Below are 22092 nucleotides of genomic sequence, written 5' to 3'. Positions count from 1 at the left end.
TCAGGGCAAAGCCAACCCTAGTGATGTAACAAGGTCGCCTCAATGTGCACAGCTCACTGCATGGCAGAATTAATTGCTTAAATGACACCTTATAAAGGATCGGGTCAAAAGATGTTCTCATCTTCCATGACACCTTTTTTTTCCCTCTTTTTTTGGTCCTTTCCTCTGCCTCATTTTCCCACCTTAGAACAACAAGGTCATGCTCTTCCGCCAGCTGCAGCAGATGACGTACAGCCTGATTGAGTGGCGATCCCAGATCCTGTCTGGAACCCTCCCCAAGGACGAACTGGCAGAGCTCAAGATGAAGGTCACAGCCAAAATCGATCACGGGAACAGGTAAACCAGGGATGACTTTTCACTGAGAACTTGGAAAAAAACACGCACATTCATGCTAAGGACACAGCTCACTGCGAGCTTGTGATCTTGGAGTTGCCAAAGAACAATGCTTAACTGTTCTCTTTCTGCCTTGGAAAACATTTAATTTTGTAGAAGAAAATTTGGCAGTGCCCTTCATGGGCCAGACCCTGTGCTGGATCTCTGGTCTCAAGGAGATGATGGATGATCAGGGAATATGGGGCTTGAATGGAAGCAACTCCACTGCCAGACAATCTCAGAGGGTCTGAGCATCAGAAGCTGACAGTTTCGGGGACCTGGGACTATCTCTACCTTTATTCCTTTTTTTTTAGTTTTTATTTTATACTGGAGTATAGTTGCTTTACAATGTTGTGTTAGTTTCAGGTGTACAGCAAAGTGATTCAGTTATACATGTATCTATTCTTTTTCAGGTTCTTTTCCCATTTAGGTTATTAAAGAATATTGAGTAGAGTTCCCTGTGCTATACATCAGGTCCTTGTTGTTTATCTGTTTTATATATAGTAGTGTGTATCTGTTAATCCCAAACTCCTAATTTATCCCTCCCCCGCTGCTATCTTTCTTCTAACAGAGGATTTTAAATCAGCATCAGACTCATTCTGTCTCTTTCTTTCTGTCTTCCCCTAAGTGGGACCATTGCTTTACATTGTGTAAAAACCAGATTTGCCAGAATAGTAAAGCTTGTTTTTAGCCTGTCTCCAGTAACCTCTAAAGAGTTAATCACATCATTCATCTTCCGATTGGCTCGGTCAGATATGTAGGTTCCAGATGTTACTGCCCTTTGGAAGACGAAAAATTCAGTCGATTCATCAAAATTGATGGTGACCTGGGATGATTCATCCTTCCTGACCAGCTCTTTTTAAAACACTGGGTTCGTTTGTCAGTTTTCGTTGATGATTTGTTTGACATTTAGTTGTTTTTTTTTTTTTCTTGGCTGCGTTGGGTCTTCGTTGCTGCACGCGGGCTTTCTCTAGTTGCGGCGAGCGGGGGCTACTCTTTGTTGCGGCTTGTGGGCTTCTCATTGCGGTGGCTTCTCTTGTTACGGAGCACGGGCTCTAGGCACGTGGACTCAGTGGTTGCGGCACTTGGGCTTCAGTAGTTGTGGCTTGCAGGCTCTAGAGCGCAGGCTCAGTAGTTGCGGCGCACGGGCTTAGTTGCTCCGCCCTGGTCTGTTCATAGGACTATAACCGCAGGAGCTGCACTGCTGGTCATATAGTCCTGGGGAGACTCTTAAAAAACAGCTAAGATGGGATAAAGCAGCTCCCTCCTGGCACATATGCTGCCTCTGTGTTCTTGGGTCTTGGCACACTGTGGCATCAGCCTGGAGGCCTCTGGTCTCTGGCAAAGGATGGTAACATCCTACAAACAGCAGACCAGGCTGGCCTTTTCATTTCAGCCCTTGGAAGCAGCTCAAGAAATTAAGCGGCTCCGTCAGTACATCCGTGATCCAGCCTCTGAGCAGCTGACAAGGCCCATTGCTCATAGTCTGGGTGGCCTGTGGATCTGGCTGCCATGGCAAGGGACCTGCCAGATTGAGTCAGTTGATGGAGATGCTATAAAACAGGGAGGAGGGAAATTAGGCATTTTTGCTTTCTTCCCAAAGACTTGGCGCGTGCCACCGTTATCCCTGAGCTTTCTTGCCCTTTGGACATCCTCACTCCTAAACTGCTAGCGCCTGGAATGAACTGGGCGTTCAGATCGCAGTATCCTGTTTCCACCACAGTCCCCAACTTCTTAGAACTAAGCACAATTTTTTCTGCTTCTGTGTGCACATCGGGCATAAAAAACCTTGCTGGGCTGGTGCCATGCAGGGACCGTATGGCCCTTACTATTCCCGTGCAGCGCCCAGAGCTCCGTCTTAACACAACCAGGGGTTTTCTTGTGCCAATAGGAGCTAACATTCATTGAGAGCCTATTATATGCTAGATATTGTACTGTGTGCTTTATATGCGTTATCTCATTAAATTCACACAACAGCCCTGAAGGGTAGAGAATAATTTACAGATGAGGAAACCAGGCCTTTGCAAAATTAGGTAGATGACCAAAGTCACCTTGCTAGCAGATATTAAAACCAGGATGCAAATCTTGGTCCAGCTGACACCAGAGCCCATTCTCTGAGATAGATTTTGTGATACCAACAGCCAGGACTTAACTTCTTTGATTCCTTTTGTTGCTGTTGTTGTTTTTGGCCGCGCCGTGCGTCTTGTGGTATCTCAGTTCTCTGACCAGGGATTGAACCCAGGCCACAGCAGTGGAAGCCCTGAATCCTAACCACTAGGCCACCAAAGAACTCCCTTGATCTCCTTTAAAATGGTCTTGAACAGGGCTTCCCTGGTGGCGCAGTGGTTAAGAATCCGCCTGCCAATGCAGGGGACACGGGTTCGAGCCCTGGTCCGGGAAGATCCCACATGCCGCGGAGCAACTAAGCCTGTGCGTCACAACTGCTGAGCCTGTGCTCTAGAGCCTGCTAGCCACAACTACTGAGCCCGTGAGTCACAACTACTGAAGCCCGTGCGCCTAGAGCCTGTGCTCGCAACAAGAGAAGCCACCGCAATGAGAAGCCCGCGCACCGCAACCAAGAGTAGCCGCCCCGCTCGCTGCAACTAGAGGAAGACCGCGCATAGCAACAAAGACCCAACACAGCCAAAAATAATAAATAAATTAAATAAATAAATTAAAACAAACAAACAAACAAAAAACAGTCTTGAATTAAGCACTGTCCCCCAGGCCTGTGCTTTTAAGGAAATCAGGGCAAGCACCCCAATATCTGAGCATTCGTCTTTCATAGTTCCTATAGCAAACTACAGATGATTAGGGGAAAGAAGCATTGGTCAGACGATTTTGGTTAGAATTAGCGCCCATTTTGCCTTTCCTGTTGAGGTTCTGCAGACCAAATTACTTTGCATATTATATGAGTTTGGGTAACATTTTCATAAGTTTTTTAGCATTGTTGTTGTATGGAAAGGAAGCAAAAATTGAAAGGAGAAAAGCCAGTGAACTCTTTTTATCTTGACTTGTCCGGCACCCAGCCTTTCAGCTGAATCCTCTGGGTTCTTCCGTGAAGACTCTTCAGGAAAGGGTCTGCTCCTGATGAGGAGAACCAACTGACCATTTCTTTCTTTCTAGAATGCTGGGGTTGGATCTGGTCGTGCGGGACGACAACGGGAACATCTTGGACCCAGATGAAACCAGCACCATCGCCCTCTTCAAGGCCCATGAAGTGGCCTCGAAGAGGATTGAGGAAAAGATCCAAGAAGAGAAGGTGAGCTTTTGGCCACAGAGCTTCCATTTTTGCTTTTGTTTTTAATGAAGCAAAGGGAATTAAGACAACAGAGGTGGAAATGTTGTTTAGAAAATCATTCATTTCCTCATTTTAGAAGCAAAATATTACAAAAAGAACAAGGCAGTTTTGTATATTCTGACCTGGGAAGATTGCAAAGATAATACGTTAAGCAGAAAAGAGCAAGATGCAGAACAGTGTGTATAAAAGACTATTATTTGTGTTTCAAAAAAGAATATACATACACCTCTGCTTGCCTATGTGCAGACTAACTCTGTAGTGATAGACAAGAAACTGACAATTAATGGATGTCTCTGAGAAGGAGAACTGGGTGGGAGAAAAGCCTCTTGACTCTATAAACTTCTGTATTTAGTACATAGATCATGATTTCCAAAACAAATAAAATAATATTTACAAATGAAGTGTTTGAAAGATTTTAAAAATACTAATTGGACAATAAATAAAAATTCAAAAGGTATAGAAAAAGAGAAAAAGAAAAAAGTCACCTATATTATGACTGCCCAAACATACTGATGTTTAGGTATATATTCTTCCAGTCTTTCTGTTCTAATGAGTAGAGGTTTCTGTTTATTTCGTTTAGTTTGTAGGTTTTATTTCTTCAGCACAGTTGTAATAACATTTCATTGTGTTTCTGGATCTAATGGCTAGTCATGCCTGAAGGTGGACCTGTCCAGTGGAATCTCTTATTTGCAATGAGAGTTATTCCCCAAAAGAAGGATAATGAATCATGATGTTTATGCTTTTGAGGTTTAGCCAGAAACTGTTGTGAGAGATGAGAACTTCTTAAAGCTACTAAAACCCTGAGTTATCATAACCTTTAGATATATGCTCTTTAGACAGCATTTATTGAATTACTTGGGTTCAAGGCGCTTCACAGGACCGCCTTGATCATCTAAATAATAATGGTTCTATTTTTCTCACTTGATCACTTCTCCACTTACACACACTTTCTTCTCAGTAAGTGCTTCTCTCAGGTGGTAATTATATTTGGCTCCTGTTTGCAGGCCAGAGTCTTCGCTAGTGTTTCCCACTTGCTGATGCTTTTCTATCTTGTCCTCTGTGTTCAGTCAATTCTGCAGAACCTGGACTTGCGGGGCCAGTCCATCTTCAGTGCCGTGCATACCTACGGCCTCTATGTGAACTTCAAGAACTTTGTCTGCAACATTGGGGAAGACGCAGAGTTGTTCATGGCCCTCTACGACCCGGACCAGTCCACGTTCATAAGGTAGTAGAGACCCAGGTCATCTTCCGTCAACCTTGCAAAAATACCCAGCCTTCACCTATCTCCTCCCTGAGGATTTCTTTGCTGGGTTTGAGAGGGGAAGATGGAGAAGAAGGGGAGGATTTCTAGGCAGTAGAAAATAAAACCCTTTGGGTCGCTAAGCCATTCTGAATAGCTGCTGAAACAGTGCAGTAGTAACAGTTTGTGTACTCCCTGGGTCTTAGAAATCACAGAAAACTCATCCGAACATGGTGACAGGAGCAGAGAATTCAAAGGAGTATAAGAGAGGGGTGAGGGAGGGGTGACTCAGCAGAGCACTGAGAATTTTAGGGCAGTGAAACCATCCTCTATGATACTGTCATGGTGGCTTGTGTGTCATTACACATTTTTCCAAACCCATAGAATGTCCAACACTAAGAGTGACCCCTAATATAAACTGTAGACTCGGGGTAATAATGACCTCTCAGTGTAGGTTCAGTGATTATAACAATGATTGTACCATTCTGCTGGGGGTTGTTGATAAAGGGGGGGGCTGGGCATGGAGGGGGGCCTAGGGGAAATCTGTACCTTCGGCTCAACTTTGCTGTGAACCCAATACTACTCTAAATTAAAGACTTTAGCGGATGATTATAGGCTTTGTTCAACCCTACAGTCATGCTGCCGCTGAGCAGCTAAGAAAACAGGTTTATTCTTGAGAAGATGGTTAAAAGTAATTACTGACAAATTATTTATTATTTTTTAAAATAAATTTTTAAAATGATTTATTTATTTATTTATTTATTTATTTATTTATTTATTTATTTATTTATTTTTGGCTGCGTTGGGTCTTCGTTGCTGCACACGGGTTTTCTCTAGTTGCGGCGAGCAGGAGCTACTCTTCGTTGCGGTGCACGGGCTTCTCATTGTGGTGGCTTCTCTTGTTGCGGAGCATGGGCTCTAGGCACACGGGCTTCAGTAGCTGTGGCACGTGGGCTCAGTAGTTGTGGACCACGGGCTCTAGAGCGCAGGCTCAGTAGCTGTGGCTCATGGGCTTAGTTGCTCCACGGCATGTGGGATCTTCCTGGACCAGGGCTCAAACCCGTGTCCCCTGCATTGGCAGGCGGATTCTTAACCACTGCACCACCAGGGAAGCCCCAAAATTGTTTGTATCTAAAATAGAAAGCTTGTTGCTGTGTGGTGCTGTGGATTCCAGGGGATGGACTTGGAATGATTCTTATAAAATTATATTCCTGATTCAGCAAAACTGAAACTTTTATACAAAGGGTTTGAGATGGAAGATAGACCCCAGATAGAATCTGGTAGAATCTACTGTGTCTGTGCCCGTCTTGAGCAGTGCTTGTCATGGGGCTGTACTGGGTGTGCCTCGGAGAGCCAGGCTACAGCCAGGAGACCAGAGGGTGGTGATTGGTGTGGTCTCAGACCTGCCTGGTGAGCTTCACTGGGCTCTTCTGGGCCACCTTTCAACCCTATTAAGTCTATACTGAGAGCAGCTTCCTCCCCAGTTAGGTGCTCATTGAGAATATTTTGTTTCCCTTTATCAGTGAAAACTACCTAATTCGTTGGGGCAGCAATGGAATGCCCAAGGAAATCGAGAAGCTCAACAACCTTCAAGCGGTCTTTACTGTAAGTCCTACCTATGCTTAACCGTTTCCTTTGTTTGTGATATTCACAGGTGCACGTGACAAGTATATGGAAAATTAAAAAATGAACACATGAAAATAACAATCATCATAATCCCTCTAGCCGGAGTGAGCCACTCATTTATTCACCAAATATTTATTGAGCACCTGTCAGAGGCCAGGCATTTGAGATACATCAGTGAACACACCAGATAATGTCCTGGTTCTCAAGGAGCTTTTTGTCCTAATGGGGAAGTCAGCAATAAACAGTAATCAGATAGATGAGGAGTTGTATAGAATGTTAGAGGTCGTGAGTGCTTTGCGGGGATTGGGAGTTTCTGGGCTGGGGGAGGGTTGCTGTCTTAAATAGGTGGGTCAGGGCAGACCTTGATGAGCAGGAGCCTTTGAGCAAGAACTTCCAGTTGACGAGGGCGTGAGCTGTGCAGATAAAGGGGGGAACCTTCCAGAGCCAGGTTACAGTAGGGGCAAAGACCGGACTAGACTTTTCTGTTGGCTCATATTTTTTTTTTTTTTTCCAAAGTGTAAAGGGTTTTTTTTTTTTTAATTATGTGTAACACAGACACAGTTATTTAACTCAATAAATTTTTAAGGAATTTCACATGTTCTGATTCTTTCCACTGCCAATCACCTTAGTTCCTCCAAACTCATAATCTTCAAGATAAAATAGCCCTTTCAAAAATAAGTTATCATGTGAGTCAGCCCACAATTCTTTTAGTTAGGCTTCTTTGATCTCCAATGAAATATGGACACACTTCAAAATTCCCCACCTGTCATCTTTGGGATCCAATTTCCTCAAGCGATTTACTTTAGGACCATGTTTAGGGTCAGGCGATGGATCTGCCTGGTTCTGAATTTGACACCCTCTAAAAATGTATTAGGTTCAAATCATATTCACTCCTAAGCCATCACACCCTAGAACAGTACAGATCATTGGGATATTGTTGGCTCATATTTCAATGGACTTTTCCCTCTCTTTCTCCACGTACCCGAGGCAGGAGGTGTGCTGCTGTAAATGGATCAAGAGCCAGGAAATGTATTGGGCTAGAGCTTGGGGCCTGGTGACTCTCTTTTTCGTGGACTAGGAACTTTCTTGGGATTCTCTCCCTTTTTTTTTTGCCATCAGTGCTTGAAATGCCCTGGAGCTGCTGCCACCTGTTCTGAGCAGCCTTGGTGGGCAGGTTTTCCAGCTCCCATTAAGCCTAAAAGAGATACTGGCTTCCTTTTCTCCCTTTTTCCCTTAAGCCACACCCATATTTTGTCTGCTTATTCTCTTACCACTCTTACAGTAAGGAAAACGGAGTCTAAGGTAAAGCACCAGAGCAAGTGATAAGAAGGAACATTGGTCCACTGCTTCCCTCCTTTCTGCCTGCCTGCCTTCCTTCCTGCCTTCCTTCCTGCTTATTATTATTCATTCCATCTATTAACCTCCTACCCCTATGACAAAAGTGGTCTATTACTATCCCTGCCCTGACCCATCCACATCTTCACCACCTAGTAAACATCGACAAAAAAGAGCTTAGAACTCTTCCCAAAACCTCTCCCCAACACGCAGAGTATTTCCTCAATTCTAAGATATATGAGGTTTTTTTCCCCCTGAAATCAAAAGGCATTTATCAGTCAATGCGTACATTATTAAAAAAAAAAAAACAAACACACACATTCAGAAAGGTGTTGTTGAATCATTGGTCCATCTTCTAATCAATACCGTTTCAGAATAGCTGCAATTCACCCCCTCCCCTCCTCCCCCCACCAATTAGGCCCTTCCTATATGCAAATTTCATGTCCAACTTTTTCAGTTAAATAAAATGCGGTGACTGATTTCTTTGGTCATTGAACATTCTACAGAAACTTCATTTATAAATGATTGCATATAATTGAATAATATCAGTGTGCCCCACTTTATGTAACCAGTCACTTAGTCTTTATCTTTCTATTAACAGAAGCCTCACAAAACCTAGAGTAGAAATTCAAGGTTAATATCATCATCGGTATATATTCCTATCTTGGAGACCTGAGTTAATTTGATTATAGTGGATAGATATGGATTGATTGTTTAAAAAGTAATTCTTGATTCAGTAAAGGGGCCTTGGATAGCCGTTTCATGAAAAGAATTTGAGATGCAGTTAAATCATTTCTGATATTAAAGCAAATGAGATATGTGAGCTCTTTTGTGCGTTTACTCACCCATCCTTAGCAATACAAACAAGCATAGAGCATGAGCCACAAAAAGACAGAGACATTTCATCTACGCATTTCTCATTAGTCAACACACACCCAGAAGCTCTCGATGGATATCCCTCATAAAACAGATGAATAATTACAGAAAGCAGTGCACGTAAATTTCTGTGTTATAGTTGCCTCACAGGATTATTTGGAAGGTGAAATGAAATATCACCAGCATGTGTAGATACCCAGTAAATGTCAATGTCTTGTAAGTTTTAATTTCATTTGACAATGAAACGCGTCTGGTGCTCAGATATGCCCTGGCCAGAATATAAAGTAGCAATGACAAGGGACCCCATTTTTAAATACCCTGCGTAAACTGGAGACTTGAGATTGAATACGATCTGATTTATAAATCTGAAGTAGGAGCTGGGGAATTTTTAAAAATTCTTTTTTTGAATACAGTCATTTTTCTCTGATGCTATGATGGTTCTTGGGTGGCTAGGGGGAAGAGAGGAGCCCTTCTGATATTTCAGCGTTAGGAAGTATGCTCTGAACGGTGTTTTATTGTAGAGTGAAAAGAAAAGAGAAATGAGCGTGACAGGGTGATGGAGTGTGACCTCCTTTCCTGTTCTCTCCGCCCCTGTAGGACCTCAGCAGCACAGACCTCATCCGGCCCCGCATCAGCCTTGTGTGCCAGATTGTCCGGGTTGGCCACATGGAGCTGAAGGAGGGCAAAAAGCACACATGTGGGCTCCGAAGACCCTTTGGAGTAGCAGGTACAGAAAGAACCCGAGATGGATGTAAAATGGTATGGCCACTGGGAAAACAGTATGGTGGGGCCTCAAAAAACCAGATTAGGATCCAGCAATCCTGCTTCTGTATCCCCAAACGAATTAAAAGCAGGGTCTCAAAGAGATATCATCACACCCATGTTTACCACAGCGTTGTTCACAGTAGCCAAAGCAACCCAGGTGTCTGTTGACGGATGAATGGATAGACAAAATGGTCTTTCCATACAGTGGAATGTCATTCAGCCTTAAGCAGCCCGTGTCCCCTGCATTGGCAGGCGGATTCTCAACCACTGCGCCACCAGGGAAGCCCAATGTGAATGTTTTTAATGCCACTTTGAGCTGTACATTTAAAAATGGTCAAAATGGCAAATTTCATGTTATGTATATTTTTCCACAATAAAAAAAAAAAAAAGAAAGAGAAGAGGGAGGAAGGAGAGAGGAGACCCAGAGACGGTGCAAGATGAATTTGGTTGTTAGTGTTAACATCAGACACACCGCGTTTACTGCCTGGAACTGCCAGGTAGCTTTTTGTGGGTTCTGTGTCCTCACCTAGATGCCCCTCCTTTGTTTCTCCCTCACTGCCCAGCACTGTGTCTTTTACACAGCAGGGCCCTCTCAGTAAAGCCTCTGTGTGACTGTTGTAATCTTCCCTGATTGCGGCTGCGTATTGATTTTAATTGAATAAAATTCTCCTGGGAAAGTGGTTTGTATGTCTAGGAAATTGGCTCTCCCAAGGCAACATTGCTTTCAAAGAGGGTCCTTGGCTTAAATCAAACTCCATAACCTTCCAGGAGGCCCTCCATTTTCCTCTGTAGTTTGTTAAATGGAGGAAATATATTTTTGGTCTTGCACCGACATTTTGGTCACTAAGTAGTTTTGAAAGCCATCAGTTCTGCCCCTGGAGCGAGGGCCCAGAAACTGCACGTTGTCAGGGTTGACCTGTGGGTTATGTGGCTGGTGAGGCGGCCTCTGTATCCCAGGAGGCTGTGTGCATCGTGCATCCCTTGAACGGCCTTGCACTGCACCTGCTCTCAAGGTTGGCCAGGCTCTGTCTAGAGGGGACAGCACTACTTCCTGATAGTGAATTAAAATAAAAGCCCAGGGGCTTCCCTGGTGGCGCAGTGGTTGAGAATCTGCCTGCCAATGCAGGGGACACGGGTTCGAGCCCTGGTCTGGGAGGATCCCACATGCCGCGGAGCAACTGGGCCCGTGAGCCACAACTACTGAGCCTGCGCGTCTGGAGCCTGTGCCCCGCAACGGGAGGGGCCGCGATAGTGAAGGGCCCGCGCACCGCGATGAACAGTGGTCCCCACTTGCCGCAACTAGAGAAAGCCCTCGCACGAACCGAGGACCCAACACAGCCAAAAATAAATAAATAAATAAATAAAGTAGCTATAAAATTAAAAAAAAAAAAATAAAAGCCCAGAAAAGGCAAGGAACCCTGGCCCAGGACTGCTTAGCCATCTATACGGCAGTCTATTCTTTCATAGAAGATTTAAGGAATATTCAAGGTCATTGTCTTTCAAACTGGGCCACAGAGATTCAAACATCCGAGCTCAAGGCTTTTATTTGCTCTTCCATTTCAGGGTGTGTGTGTGTTCATTCAGGGCGTGGAGATTAATTTACTTGGAGCCTTGATGCCAAACATCAGCAGAAGTTAGGAGTAACTAGATGATGTCATTCACAAATGAACTGCCTATTTGGGGGTTCAAATACAAATTCTACAGTGTGTGTGTGTGTGCGCGCGTGCATGCATTGTTTTCAGGGGTCTATTAAGGGCTGATAGCAAGTTGATGTCATGCCCTGCTTTCTACAGCTTCCTTTCACTAACTTTATTCATTCCCAAGCCTTATGCACTATGTGTTCGGGTTGATTTGAGAAAGCATTTCCTCCCTTTTCTTTAGTTTTTCTTACGATTATTGTCTCGTATCTCAGTATTTCTTTTAATCGCCAAACGGATTACCTGTGGCGTGGATCATTAGTGTGTGTTTTATGGCTAGATTGTAATTTATTAACCAAGGAATGGCTTCTTGCCATGGCCCCTGCCTAACCTCAGCAGCTGTAGAGTGAATGGCCCGCTTATTAGTTCTCTGGGCAGCAGGCATAGTTAGGTTAAATGGTTTGGCCCTGTAATCACTGTTGGGTTCCTACCCTGGCTTTACCACTTAAACCTCTGACCTAGGGGAAATCACCTACCTTTCCTGTAATCAGTTTCCTCATCTCTTAAAGTAGGGCTAATATTAATATTTGTATAAATAAGACAATCCATGCAGTAGGGTTACAACAGCGCTTCCTTAATAGCTCTTACCGGGCATCAAAGACCGAATCACTACATGGTCTTCTAGTCTGTGCTGTTGGTGCCCTGGCTGCCCTTCATTTATGTGGAAACCAGGCGAGAAAATGTCAAATCAGAGGGACAGTGGACCACGGCAAGTCTTGAGTTCCTCTCCCAGGTCTTTTATTCTATTGACACTCCTGCCAAAAAAAAAAAAGAGTGTTCTCTGGGTCTTGGAACGCAGGCTTACTAAAAAGTGTCAGTGTCACGGGACTCAAGAATTCACCAACTTGGTCTAGTAGAATTTTTTAAAGGAGGTAGTCTGCAGGGTTGATCCGAGAATGCGCAAGCCCCTGCCTGAGCCCCTGATGAATTGATCTTCTGCTAGGCTGGGGACACTGGGAGTCATCATTGGCAAATAAATAAAGGAAACGTCCCTGCTCACTCTTGCTCTCTTTCTTCCTCCAGGGTTCTATGTTTGCTGATACTGTAATTTTCCATAGTTCCTCACTGAGGCCTGAAGCAATTAGTTTCTTTAATTAAGTTTTGTCTTTTTCCTAGTGATGGATATTACCGATATCATACACGGGAAGGTGGATGATGAAGAAAAGCAGCATTTTATTCCCTTTCAGCAGTAAGTACCTGGGCATTATCCCAGGTGACTTGAGACCTGGATTAGGCCTTTGGATGGTGTGTTAGAACCAGGTGCTAGGAACCTTTTGCCCAGTTAGAAAAGGAAAGCTCTTAAGTGGGAAGATTGCCAAGCGGAGCCGACAGAAGACTTTATTCAAAGTCCTTCATATTGCACTCCGTTAAGAGGGTAACTGAACTTTCCTGATTCTACAGAAATGACCAAAGGAACATAAGGGGCGAACCTACCAGATTATGGTGCCATTTAAATGCCAGAAATGCCAAAGTTTACCTGTACTTTGTCCTATGGAACAGGTATCACAGAGGACGAGGAATCAAGCAGAATAGCACAGGGCTTCTCAGACTGCAACCTGCACATGAATCACCTGGGATCTTGTTAGGATGCAAAACGCGATCTGGTGGGTCTGGAGTCTGCATCTGACAAGCTTCTAGGTGATGCTGCTACTGCAGGTCTGGGGCTCACACTTTGAGTAACAAAGGTTCAGGAGATGCGAGAGTGAAGGGTAGACTAATCCCTGTTTTCCTGCAAGCGGAGGAAAGCCAGCCTGGAAGCTTGCCCCGCAGAGCTGCACTCAGCTCCCCATTCTGAGTCTCAGGAGCTGGAGCCCTGGGTGGGCCACTGGGGGACGTCGGAGAGCTACTCTCTATCCCCGTAACGCTGAAGGAGCGTACGTGTGAACATCATGACTGGCTCATGCTCTAGCGAGCACGCGCCCCTTACCTCGCACGGGTGGCTGGGACGTTGCTGGATCTGACTCCTAACAGGGCAGTCGTGGCAGTGAGAAAAAATGATTGTCTCGGCCAATATGCGGCCACCACAACGGATCAATATGACGAACCGAGAATTCCAGAAACCAGCCCAAGGATATTTGAGTTAATATGTGATTTTATTAGTAATAAGTAATATGGTTATATATTTTTAAAATTATTTTAAAATATTAATTTTAAAATCAGTGGAGAAGATAAACTATGCAAAAGATAGTGTTTGAGAAAATTAGCTAACCATTTAAGAAATGTAAGTTAGATCCTCATCTCCCAACTTATACCACTGTAAATTCCAGATGATAACACATATACATGTAAGAGCCAAAAATCTTAAAGTACTGTAGGAAAACAAAAGTTTTATACGATGTGATGTGTGGGAGGCCTTTCTGAGTCAGACACCAAAGATTCGACTAAAGAAGAAAAATTGATAGGTTTAGCCTCACAGAAAGTTTAGACAACTTATACATAGAAAAAATTTAATAATGTCTTTGCAATGTCTATGAAAAAGAATAAATATTTCTAAATTATAAGGAATTAATGCAAGTTCATAAGGAAGTAAGAAGGAAACATACACATGCAAAGAAATGGCCTATAAATTCATTGAGAATCAATGAAAGGCAAATGAAACAATGAGGTTTAGTTTTGGGGTTGACGAAGTTTTAAAAATATATGGTATCCAGCGTTCAGTGGGTATAAATACTACTTATAAGAATATAAATTGTTACAATGCATTAAAAACCTTAAAATTTAGAAATTTCAAAGAATATACTCCGTAATTAACAGTGATTATTTCTGTTGGTGTAATTCTAGGTGATTTTGCCCCTCTTTTGGTTTAACTCTGCTTACTATTCTTTCTACAATAAATAGGTATTATATGTAATTTTATTTAAAATATAAAAATCCTTATCTTTCATTTTAAAGTCCAGCACTTTTGGATAAGTTTCTAAATATAATAGTATAAATAGTTTGTGCTAAGTAGTACTTCCCTTCTCATCCAGAAGCTGCTATTAATAATTTTTAAAATATGTGCTTATCTAGTATCCTACCACCTATACACTGACCCTCCAAGAATATGGTGAGGTACATATTTTATGTAGCTTAGTGCTAGTGTGAATTATGACACAACTTTCAAATTCATGAATGCTGCTCCCAATGTAAATATGTATATTTAAGTATATTAAATAAGTGTGATATATTAAATTAGTACATATAATATATTAAAATATATAATTTTATATTAATGCATTAAATGATTTCATATATTAAACCAACTATATTACAATATCTTATGTAAATATAATAAATATTAAATAAAATACATAGCATAAATGTGAATATGTAAATACATAAAATATAAATATACTTGTGATAAATATAAATAATTTTCATATCCATGAATGTTATTTCTATTATATATACATATATTATAATTATGTACTATGTATATATGTATAATATATGTATATTTTATATGTGTATATATATACTAGGAGCAGCATTCATGGATGTGGGAGTTATATGAAATATTATATAATAATATATATAATATTATATATGTTTCAATATATATGAATTATCGGGGCAGCATTCATGGATATGAAATTTATTCTACTCCATACAAATAATATTATAAATATATATAAAATAGGAGCCTCATTATGGATATGAGTTATCTCAAATGTGTTTCTCTGTATTTGTCTCACTTTCTGAGGTGGGTTTCTTCTTTGGTTATGTGCCTCCCCGCTTACTTTCTGAACCAGCTCTTACCTAGCGGCCGTGCTGAAACAGTGAGCTTTCAGACTGTCTCCACCGTATAATAATACAAGCTTTGAGTCTCCAAGGAGTCCAGCCCTAATTTGATTACCACTCACTGTGTGGCCAACAGCCACTGTACAGCTTTCACGATGCAAATCACAGCCTCTGGCATTGAACTCCTAAGATTTATGGCAAATGCTTTCATAACTTACCTCGAAAGCTTTATAGCGATTATTATATTGGGAGAGTTTTATGCGTGTATCCTGCTAGTCTAAGAGGGAGTCATTTGAAAACAACTCAGACTGTCGCAATCCCACTTTTCAGGAACATATTGCAGAATGCTTCCCCCCTATTGTCAGGGTACAGGTCTGAACCCTGCAGAGAAAGCTGGCCTGTGTGTCGTGGGCAAGAGAACAAAACCACAGCAGAGAAGACTGGCCACCGTTGTCCCGCTCCAGGCTGATATGTAGTTATTGATAGCACTTGTGCTTTCCATAGAATGGGGGCTGTGTTTGGCTCTTTCATCCCCCTGTACGAGCCTCAGCCTGATGTGATCTTTAAAGTGGCTCTTATTTGCTGGTGGCTGTGCCATTGCAACCCTAAACATAGTTCTTCATCACGTGGGGTTCTACGAACACCATCCCGAAGCCGCTGCGTACATACCGCTCTTGTACATTGAGTGTTGTCACTAGATGTGGGCCTTCAGGGCATGTGATCCTGGCCCATTTCCTTACAGATGAGGAAACTGAGGCCCAGAGGGGAGACTCTAGCAGAGCTCACTTGGCAAGTAGAGCCAGAACTGGAGGCTGGGTCTTCCTGCCCCTTCCTCCGTCCTTCTACCATTCCATTTCTGCAGCCTCTCCCACCTTATAAAGTGCATCAAGCATTGCCCCTGGTTTTTAGTTGTTAACATTTGACCGTCGGTTTTGTTTGTTCTTGGGGTTTATTTTTCCCCTCATTACCCCAAGCCATTTCAAGATGAATTCGGTGTCTGAGATAGGCCCCCGGTGGGAAAATAAAGATGGAAAGTATCCTGTAGTTAGGTTCCTTTACTGTTTATATTTCCAAATGAGGCGCATCAGACCCACCACTATCTGAGGCTGTGCTGCAGAGACTTCCTCTTTTTTCCTTACCAATCATTTCTGACTTTCCCAGAATTGCCATGGAAACCTATATCCGGCAGAGGCAGCTAATCATGTCGCCCCTGATAACATCCCATGTGATTGGGGAGAATGAGCCACTCACTTCAGTCTTGAATAAAGTGATAGCAGCCAAGGAAGTGAATCACAAAGGACAAGGTACACAGCCCTATGTACTGAGCTGGGAGGGGACTCTGGCAGGGGTGGAGGGGTGGCGCTCAGAGCTGAGTCCTTGGAATCTGGCCCTTTCACTATCTTTCTCTGATATAAAACAGACCCTGCTGGGGACTGCCCACCTCAGTTTCCGTTTAAAGACAGTTAAGACTTAAGAGAGTTGGATCACAGCTGTATGTTGTAAATTCTATAGAACAGATTCTCATCCCATGAGTCTTTCCTCACTTTTGTCTGACCTGTAATCCCCGTGTTGTTTCCACAGGTCAAGGCACAAAGAAAAAGGTTTTTTTTTTAATGTTTTAAAATTAATTTTTATTGGAGTATAGTTGCTTTACAATGTTGTGTTAGTTTCTAATGTACAGCAAAGTGAATCAGTTATACGTATACATAGATCCTCTCTTTTTTGGATTTCCTTCCCATTTAGGTCACCACAGAGCACTGAGTACAGTCCCCTGTGCTATACAGTAGGTTCTCATTAGTTAAGAAAAAGAGTTTTGAGGATAATTATGTTCCACTCCCTGAATATGTTTCTCCCAATACGTTTCCTAAAATTGAGAGGAAGGAGACCAAAGTAATGCAAATGAATATGTATTAATATAAACTAATGGGCTACCTAGCACAGCATTTTTAGTGGTTTTTAGCACCTCCATATATCATTTTGTTGATATAGTTTTAACTCAGAGGAGTTCTGCTTATTGAAACTGCATTTTTAGCTCAAATAATAAGGGAAAATAGTTTAAAATCTAAAATTCAGATGGTGATGATTTGGGGATAATTTTGAAGATTGAGTCAATTTTTTTTTTTTTTAACCACCCTGTAATTGTCTTCTGAAGTGGAAGCAATTAGGAAACAGTTTCAGCATATTTAATTTGCCACGTGTTCACAGTTATCCTGAGTAGTAAATACATGTGAGGAATCATAGAATCTGAAAATAAATAACTAAATGCCTTTCTGTTGTTTTGGAACTCCTAACCTAAGGATATAATTTGTTAGAGTGGAAAACCCTTACACTAAATAGATTGCTGTGTATGTACAATTTTTTTTAACAAAACTGAAAAAAATACCATTCCTTCTCCTCCTCCTTAGCAATACACTTTTCAAATGTTTTCATGCTCTTCATAAATATTTTTTGTGGCTGCGTAATATTCCATTGCTTGGATTATTTATTTATTTATTTTTTTGAGCATGGAATCCCTAGGTAAACACTTAAATGCTTTCTATTTTGCTACCATTATAAATTTAAATAACTCTGCTATGACTGTCTTTATACATGAAGCTTTTTCCATATTTAGGACTGCCTCCCCAAGAAAATTCCCGGAAGTAGGATTTCTGGGCTAAATGATAGGAACGAGCTTAAACCCGGAGATGTACATATTTCCAGAATACTTCCCATAGGTTTCTTCCTGTGGGCACTAATTACCATATGCCCACTTTGCAAACTTATGTTTAAAAATCTTTACCTGTTTGAAAGGTGAAAAGTAGACCACCGTAGCATTTTTTAAAAACTACGTGACAGTGAATTATCTGGCCTTCATATGTATTGATATTTAGGAGTTTCCTAAAGTTTCCCTTCCTTTCTAGAGTTTTTGTGAACCCTTTGTGTAATGAAGATAACAATTTGTCTTACTTAGGGCACATACTTTTCAATTTCTGGTTTGCCAAATATTTATAAACTTTTTGTACTTCTTTGTGAATTGTATAATCATTTTCTGTTTATTTGTGAGGATCTGAATGTTCTTCTTCTAATGAGTATGAATTCCTAATTTCTTATAAGTATTTCACCATGCCTTTTATAAGCGTATGTAGTATATGGTTTATGAAGTATACCTTTTACTTTTTATGAATATCAAAATTTCAGTTTGTATAGGTAATTCTTTTGCTTTTGTGATTTCTTCATTTGTTTCTCTACTTAGAAAAATGGTTTGTACTCAGAGATTTGACAGTGATACACTTATTTTTTCCTTTAATTTCCTGTCTTTTTTTCTGTTTACTTTTCTGTTATATTAGGAATTTATTTTAGTGAAAATGTGTGGTGAGAGGTTAGATTGATTCTGTTCTAAGTAGCTAGAAAATTATCCCAGCACGTTTATAGAATTGTTCCATTTTTCATGATTTGTTATGTCTCTTTTGCTATGTTTAATTGCTGTATATAATAGTACTTGATTTCATTGTTTCCATTGATTTATATATATCTTTTCTACTACTAATATCACTCATTACTATAACTTTACAGTATTTTGATATCTGAGAGGGGCTATCTTTATTTTTTTTTCCCCAAAGTAAACATCCATTCACATTTCTGTCAGATTCTCAAAGAAATCTTACTGTGATTTTGTTGGGAGTATCATTAAAATTCTAAGTTAACTAGGGGAGAATTTACATCTTTATAATAATGTGTTTTTGTATCAATACCACACATATATTTTTCTCAGCGTGTGTGTGTGTTTATTATACGGATCATTAACAAAGAGCTAAAAGTTTATCTTTTCTTTCTTTCAAGGACTTTGGGTGTCCTTGAAGCTACTGCCGGGGGACCTCACACAGGTTCAGAAAAACTTTTCACACTTGGTGGATAGATCCACGGCAATCGCCCGGAAAATGGGCTTTCCTGAAATAATCCTTCCAGGTAAACACTGTGCTTGATTCACCTGTTCTGCGTCCTACAGGACTTTGCTGCATGCAGCCATCACTTCTAATGGGACTCTTGAGGCAACATGGATCCGTAAGATTTCATCATTTGCATTCAGTGATAGCGAGACGGTGGGAGATAGAGGCGGGGTTGCAGTGCCTTAGAAAACTACCCAGTGTGCAAGCCCAAGAGAACGCTTTTAAATGTACTCAAATTTCTCTTTGCTTTCTCTTCCTTTATGTTCTGCACAAGCCCCTCTGAAATACTTCGTAGACCATCCATTAAGTCGCGCTAAATAGCACAGGTTCTCTGTCCCGAGAATAATTTGCTTCATCTGCACGTACCTCTTCTCATGATGACATCACCAGCACCGTGAGCTCCTTGCCAGGAAATTCCAGCGAGGTGCCCACTCAGCTCAGACTCAACTGGACCTTCTGCTCCAGTGGCTTAAGCTCCAACTATGTTCTCGGCTCTCCCCATACTTGTGGTGACAAGAATGTAAACATTCTGCAGTTTCCTACTTTAGTTTCATCTTTTTTTTGCCACCACGTGTTAGTAATCTGCATATGTGTTCTCGTGAATTCACTGATTTAACCCATTTACTTTCTTTTTTTTTTTTAGATAAATTTATTTATTTTATTTATTTATTTTTGGCTGTGTTGGGTCTTTGTTGCTGTGCACGGGCTTTCTCTAGTTGCGGCAAGCAGGGGCTACTCTTCGTTGCGGTGCACGGGCTGCTCATTGCGGTGGCTACTCTTGCTGCAGAGCACGGGCTCTAGAGTGCAGGCTCAGTAGTTGTGGTGCACGGGCTTAGTTGCTCCGCGGTATGTGGGATCTTCCAGGACCAGGGATCGAAACCGTGTCCCTTGCATTGGCAGGCGGATTCCTAACCACTGCGCCACCAGGGAAGCCCCCATTTACTTTCTTGATTGTTATAGTGGTAAAAGGAAATCATCCCCTCAAGGAACCTTATATATGTGTATTATATAAAATATATGTGTTATAAATATTAAAATATAAGTATGTTGTATACTTGATAGATAGGAAGAAAGAATATATGAATAAACAATCTTTAAGCATGTTAGAAAAATTCTCGAAAATCAAGCTGTTATCTATTGCATAAAAATTCAGGTCTGGGGCTTCCCTGGTGGCACAGTGGTTGAGAATCTGCCTGCCAATGCAGGGGACACGGGTTCGAGCCCTGGTCTGGGAAGATTCCACATGCCGCGGAGCAACTAGGCCCATGAGCCACAGCTACTGAGCCTGCGCGTCTGGAGCCTGTGCTCCGCAACAAGAGAGGCCGCGATAGTGAGAGGCCCGCGCACCGCAATGAAGAGTGGCCCCCACTTGCCGCAACTAGAGAAAGCCCTCGCACAGAAACGAAGACCCAACACAGCCATAAATAAATAAAAAATAAAATAAATTAAAAAAAAAATTCATGTTCTTTTAAACTAATACAAGATCTTGTTCCTCCTTTGGGAAATTAAGGAGCAGTAATAATTTGATGCCTCACACATTTCTGTACATGGTGAGTATTAAAAGTATATTTGTGGAATGAATGAATGAAAGAGTTCTAAAATTGAGATTATCTTTTTCTTCTTTTCTCATGAAAAGTAGTTTTTCATCTGCTTATTTCATCCCTTCCAGGGCCATTTCACCCTAATACATATTCATCAACATTCTAGGAAAAGGTTTTGTCTTCTTGTTGTTTATAAAAATAAGTATTGATACTCTTCCTACAACTGAAGGCAGTTTTATTGCTACAGCAAGACCGAAATCTGAAAAAATAAAATAGAGAAGTTTATCTTTTGGACAAAGTGCATTTATCTTGGAAATCTGGCTTGGAAAGATTCTTTCTATTCAATAGTATTGGTTCATAAACATCCAGGGCTATAACAGACTTTAAAAATCATCTCGGATGATGGTTCCCAAATATGCTAGTCTTTGGATCAGCCAATCAGGATCACCTGGGAAATATGAAGATACCTATTCCCAGATTTTTCCAGAGACTGATGCAGTTTGTATGACCAGGGCTCTGCGGGGGATTCTGGTAATCGGCCAGGTTTGAGGAATATAGATCTGGGCTAACATCCCTCACCTGGGCTCCCTCTCACCATCATTTAAACAGGCTGCAGATTCACCTTAAACTCCTCCCTCTCCTGCACTTTCTCCTATAGCTAAATTCTTGGAAGAGATTATATACTCTCTGTTTCCTCACCTGCCAGTCTCCCTCTATCCTGTCTGGAATGGCCGTCACTAGTCACCAAAGATTGCAGTGTCACCAAGTCTACTGGATATTTTTAGCATAATGGTCGTCTCGGGCCAGTACGTGACAAGGTTGAGCACTCTCTCCGTGAAATGTTCCCCCTCGCTGTCGGTGATCCCACACACCCCTCTTTTTCTCCATTCCCTTGAGGCCTCTCCCAGGACTCCTCTGCCACCTGAGCATCTTTGACCTCACCTTTAAATGTTGGAGTTCCTCAGTCTTTGGTCCTTATGCCCTGTCTTAGTTTGCTTGAGCTTCCATAACAAAATACTGCGGGCCGCGTGGCTTAAACAACGGAAGTTTGTTTTCTCACAGTTCCGGACGCCGGAAGTCCAAGATCAATGTATCTGTAGGGTTGTTTCTTCTGAATCCTCTCTCCTTGGTTTGCAGGTGGCCCCCTTCTCACTGTGTCCTCACGCCGTCACCCCTCAGTCTGTGTGTGTCTGTGTCCCAATCTTTTCTTATAAGGACACCAGTCATATTGGATTAGGACCCACCCTATGACCTCATTTTACCTTATTCACCTCTTTAACATATGAATTTGGGGGGAGGGGCACAATTCAATCTGTAACAGGACCCCTTTCCTTCTCCCCTCTATTCCCTCCCTTGGTGATCTCATCCACTCATTTTGCTTCTGTGGGTTAGTTGCCTCCAAATCCAAATCTCTAGGCCCAAGACCCTTCCTTTAAACTCCACAACCACCCATCCAACTGCTTCCTGCCTCAGGACTTGAGTGGGTCCTCTTCCCGTTGGATCACTCTTCTCCTTGTTTATTTCTTACTCAAAATCCGCATTTGGAGCTTGTCATCCTGGGCATCTAGACCTGACTCTTCTGTTGTGTTTTATCTAAGAGAACAGCCCTTCATCCATCCAGCTGCACAAACACGAAGCCTGAAGATCACCCTTGACACTCCTTTCCTTTACATCTCACACAAAATTAATGGAG

The 22092-nt window shown here is 41.9% G+C and overlaps 1 protein-coding gene across 2 annotated transcripts in view; it reads left to right on the top strand.

The window, feature by feature from the left end:
• Window positions 1-22092, top strand: part of DOCK5 (dedicator of cytokinesis 5) — a 214915-nt gene that overhangs the window by 103898 nt on the left and 88925 nt on the right. For both annotated transcript variants that reach the window (XR_014247657.1, XM_082402765.1), the window contains exons 6-13: window positions 188-336; window positions 3499-3634; window positions 4741-4898; window positions 6437-6518; window positions 9348-9477; window positions 12329-12401; window positions 16094-16236; window positions 18752-18877. Coding sequence is in view for 1 of the 2 variants with exons in the window: in XM_082402765.1 (XP_082258891.1) it covers window positions 188-336; window positions 3499-3634; window positions 4741-4898; window positions 6437-6518; window positions 9348-9477; window positions 12329-12401; window positions 16094-16236; window positions 18752-18877 (997 nt within the window). In the remaining variant the exon portion in view is untranslated. The remainder of the gene's footprint in view (window positions 1-187; window positions 337-3498; window positions 3635-4740; window positions 4899-6436; window positions 6519-9347; window positions 9478-12328; window positions 12402-16093; window positions 16237-18751; window positions 18878-22092) is intronic.

Source organism: Balaenoptera borealis, assembly GCF_965194805.1.
Source record: "Balaenoptera borealis genome assembly, chromosome: 8".
Lineage (NCBI taxonomy): Eukaryota > Metazoa > Chordata > Mammalia > Artiodactyla > Balaenopteridae > Balaenoptera > Balaenoptera borealis.
The sequence above is the reverse complement of the archived record's forward strand: the minus strand, read 5'-3'. Positions and strand labels throughout refer to the sequence as shown.